The sequence below is a fragment of the Fukomys damarensis genome, unplaced genomic scaffold (assembly GCF_012274545.1).
Source record: "Fukomys damarensis isolate Sample0158 unplaced genomic scaffold, DMR_v1.0_HiC HiC_scaffold_15, whole genome shotgun sequence".
Taxonomy (NCBI): Eukaryota; Metazoa; Chordata; class Mammalia; order Rodentia; family Bathyergidae; genus Fukomys; species Fukomys damarensis.
Window position 1 is genome coordinate 22,264,351 of NW_022900927.1, and position 4,519 is coordinate 22,268,869.

A 4,519-nucleotide genomic window follows, 5' to 3' on the forward strand; every position below is an offset into this window, starting at 1 on the left:
TCTCTCTCTCTCTCTCTCTCTCTCACACACACACACACACACACACACACACACAAATGGGTTCAGAGAAAGCCAGATGGAAATCCTTTCTATCTCACAAGTAGTTCTTGGTGTTAACTCCCTGATATTTGGCAGACGACAGTAACATCTCATGGACACAAAAACAGTTTTATCTTCCCCAGCTCTGATTAGGTGCTCTTAGCAAGGTCCAGCTCTGTCTGGCTTGGTGCACTTATCAAGGCTTCCTTTTTCCCCCCTGTACTGGGATCGAACCCTGGAAACAACCTATCTGACTTCAAACTTTCAATCCTGCCTCAGCCTCCTGAGCAGCTGGTATTACAAGAGTCCACCTCCACACCTGGTTTGTTCATTGTTTATTCAAAGCAGTCGGGAAAAACTGGCAAAAAATTTCCTTCTCTATTGGGTCTCACAGTGAGGATTATAAATTGAGGTAAGACTAATGACTAATGCACTTAGAATAGTGTGTCAAAGCTGGGCATGGCAGTGCACACACCTGTAATCCCAGGATTCTGGGAGGCCAAGGCAGAAAGCTTTCAAACTTGAGACCAGCCTGGGCTACACAGTGAGTTCCAGGTCAGTCTCACTACATAGTGAGACCCTGTCTCAACCCCCGCAAAATAAATTAAATAAAATAAAGCTCCTCACTCTGAGCCCCTGACAAACATAGATAAATGATTGTGCACTCTGTGATGATACCATTAGGTGAGTAATTTGATTCATGCAGTCAGCTGCCAGAGAGGTTGCACCCAAAAACTATAGCCCGGCACCCAAAGTCAGTCAGTGGTGGTTGCTCATGGTGTCAGCCGTGCTCCTTCCACAACACCAGGTGAACACTGTGGTCAGGCATGGTGGAGGCAAAGACCAAGCCCATGTCTTTGTCCTTCCAGTCCATTCAACCCAACAGGGAGCTTCACCTGCCAGGAAGCTCGAGAGTGCCCCTTTGATTTCCTGTACTCTGGCAGAAGCCAGCGGCTAATCAGGCTCTCTGTCTCCAAGTCCATGATGTACAGGTAATGGCTGTCAAACAGCAGGGCAAAGACATCTCCAAACCAAGCAAAGCCAAGTTTGCTATCTCAGGTTTGTTCTTCGTTTTGTTTTGGTACTGGGGATTGAACTCGGGACCTTGTGCTTTCAAGGCAAGCAGAGGAACCACTGAGCTAAATCCTTGGCCCTAGAGTCTCTAGGTTATTGAAGAGATGCCTGAGCTGGACTGCCCCATTCAGACTAATCAGGTGATCCAGAGTTTCATTTTTCTGCAAGTCCATCAGAGAAAGAAATGTAACAGAAATGTTATCATGCCATGTTTCAAAGTCCTTTCTCTCCATAAGGTTAAGGAAAAATTTACCCGAGGGAGCATCCCAGGGGCCTGGGGCCTTGCAACAGACTCACACAGACTAGGGGGGCTTGGGCCTCCAGAGCCTCGCAGGGCGCCACCTGGACCTGCGGCTGCTGCTCCGGGTCTGCAGCTTCACGGAGAACTGGCTTCTGGTGCTGAAAATGATTTCATAGTTTGTCTTAGCTCACACAGCCAAAAGGGAGAGGTTGCTGGGACTGGAACCCAGATAGCCCAGTTCTAATTGAGAAGCTAGTCAGGAGAGGACTCTTGGATGGTATATATAAAATATAATCCACACTGAGACAAAAGGAAGAGTAAATTTAGCCAAGAGGCTGGGCATGATGGTGCACTGTAATCCCAGCACTTGGGAGGCTGAGGCAGGAGGATGGCTGCAAGTTTGAGGCTAGCCTGGGCTACATAGTGTGTTCAAGGCCAGTTTGGGCTACACAGCAAGACACTGTCTCAAAAAAAATTTTTTTAGCAAAGAGATTTGGGGGTGGGAGTTAGATGCTGGAGATCAAACCTAGGACTTTACATGTCAAATATGTGCTCTATCACTGAGCCAGGCAGATGATCTAGCAAGAAGAAACTCTGCAAAGATTCAGATATGATGAGAGAACCAGGAAATTAGAAATATCCGGGTATGTAGCCTGTATGACCATCATTCACTGAATGAAAAACTGCAAGTTGGGGCACATTTTAGGGGAGAAAAAAACATCCCAGGTCATCAACCAGATGGAGGCACTCTGGCCTGGAGTTTGGGCTGGTCCTGATTACCTAATGTCTCATCTGGTCTACATATCCCTTGAGATATGTAGCTGAGCCTTAGGTATCTTTGCATCTCATTTTTCTCTGCACCTACCACTAGGTGCATGTTTGATGGGAAGTGAAGGATGGGCTACCTGCCCTAAAGGAGCAGAAGCAGGTGATACCATCTCCACTCTCAAGATGTCTGCAATTTTGCTGAGGAAATTACATCAGAGAAACACTCTGGAGGATAGGACACACCAGAATATGCACTGAAGGCCATCAGTGCTCTGGGAGACCTGAAAGGAGAAGAATCTTGAAAAGAAGCCCAAGAAGGCCTCTCTTGATTGACTTGTATTTAATCCTCACAACCATGGGAGGGTAGGGAATATGATCCTGATATTATAGATAAGGAAGCTCAATGAAATGCTGAGATACCCATGACTTCATCCAAAGCAAGGGAGGGCACCATCTGTCTTGAGTTTTTGGCTTTGTTGTTGTTGTTCCATTCCATTGCTTTCTAAATACCTGCTCTCGGTGGGAATGGATCATCCAGTCAAAGCCCCCTGGATTAGACTTCCTAACCTCTCTCTACCCAGGTTTTTCCTCTCTTCTCTTATTCCACTTGAGCTCCTCACCTCAACTCTGTTATTAAGCTTATTCCAAGTCAACACTAAGATATTTTATTGAGCTCCAATTCCAGAGAGGAAACCAGTGCCCATTTGATCTGAGAAACCCAATAATCAAGCTCCTCCATTTACTCAGTGAATATTGTACGTGCCAGGTGCCAGGAAATGAGCAAGACCTGACACTTCAAGCATTTTCCCCCCCTGGGGATTGAACTTAGGACATGCACTTGCAAGGCAGGTGGCAGCAACACTGAACTAAATCCCAGGCCCTCAAGTATTTTCTCCCTTTCTTTCTTTCTTTTTCAAGCATTTTCAATTTGTCTGGTGATCTGTATGGACTCAAGGTGGAGAAGAAATAAGCCTGTAGAAACTGAGGTCTTGGAAGAGGTATCTAGCACCAGAAGTTAAGCACCTTCAAAGCAGTATTTATTTATTTATTTACTGCAACAAAGTTTTGTTATGAAGTTCAGGGCCTTGAACTCCAAATGGTGGTGATCCTGCTGCCTCACCTCCTTAGTGCTGGTATTACAGGTGTGTGCCACCACACCCAGCCCAATGCATTTTACCGATTGGCACTTTTCTACTCTGTCCTCTGACCACACCCAAGGTCACTCCTGAAAACTAGGGCTGGGTCCATATCTGAATTTCTCCCTTTGCAATTTGTCACCTCCAGCTCAGGCATCTGTGTGTGAAACTCTCCCATCCTCATCCCTGCAACTTCATTCTCCGAATTGAGGACCCTGCAGATCTAAGGACACAGTTAGGAATCCAGCAGTACAGATTCTCCTCCAAGTATAGTGGTCTCCAGCCCTGTGGCCTTCAGCTCCTCCCCACCAGGGTCTCCAGCTCCCACTTTTTCCAGCCTAGTGCTTCCCTCTGCTCCCCAGTTTCAAGCTCACAGTCCTCCCAATTACATCTTCCCCCTTTCAGTGCTTCCCACCACCTCCTCAGTTTCTCAGGTCACCTGGCCTCTTCCTTTCCAAATTTCCCTCATCCCTCTGATAAGCCATCCTGATGCTTCTCTCCAGGGCTTCTTTAAACACCTTTCAGTTACCTCTGACAGCTGGGGCTCCTCTGGGCCCAAGTCTTCCACCCATCTATCTGTGATCCCGCCAAGGGTGAGTGTGGCTGCTACTCCTTCCCTCAGGAGTCCCCCCTTTGCCCCATCTGATCCTCCGCACCTGCTTCCTGAAGGGCCTCTCTGGTGCCTCCTGATCTCTGCCCCGTCCCTGTCTTTCTCTCCCAGGGTACTGGCCTCCGTCCCATCTGCCCCTTCCCCCGTTCTATCCTCACCCGCCCATCTCCCCTGGTCTGCTCCATAGACCTCAGTCTCCCATCTAGTCCTCTGCTCTCTGGTCTCTCGGAATCGCTCTTTCTCTCCTCTCCCTTTCTCCCTCTCTTCCTCTCACTCTTCCTTTTCATTCTAACTCTCTCAGTAGTTCTCCCAGGCTTTTCCCTTTTCTGGCAGTCTTTTAGCTGACTCTCCCCTGTCTTTCCCCTTTGATTCTTCTCTCCGCTCCTTTGTCTCTCCTCTCTCTCTCCGCGCCCCATCTCGGTCTCTGTGGATCAGTCTCTTTCCCCCTTCTCTCTCTGGCTTTCCTCGACCCGACTCTGGACTTTCCCTCGGTACCTGCCCCTCCCCCTCATCTCTCGATCTCTTCATCTCTCTCTGGGCCCGGGTTCCCTCGCTCCCTCCCTCTCTCTTCCTCGGCTCTCTCCGGCTCCCTCTCTCGCCTCGGATGACAGCGCTACCTCTTTTGTTGGCTCCGCAGCCAATCAAGGCCGC

The 4,519-nt window shown here is 48.6% G+C and overlaps 1 protein-coding gene across 1 annotated transcript in view; it reads left to right on the top strand.

Moving 5' to 3' along the window:
• Positions 1 to 4,519, top strand: part of Gdf11 (growth differentiation factor 11) — a 13,672-nt gene that overhangs the window by 733 nt on the left and 8,420 nt on the right. Inside the window, exon 2 of the mRNA XM_033763488.1 lies at positions 909 to 1,031. Within this exon, the coding sequence (XP_033619379.1) occupies positions 909 to 1,031 (123 nt within the window). The remainder of the gene's footprint in view (positions 1 to 908; positions 1,032 to 4,519) is intronic.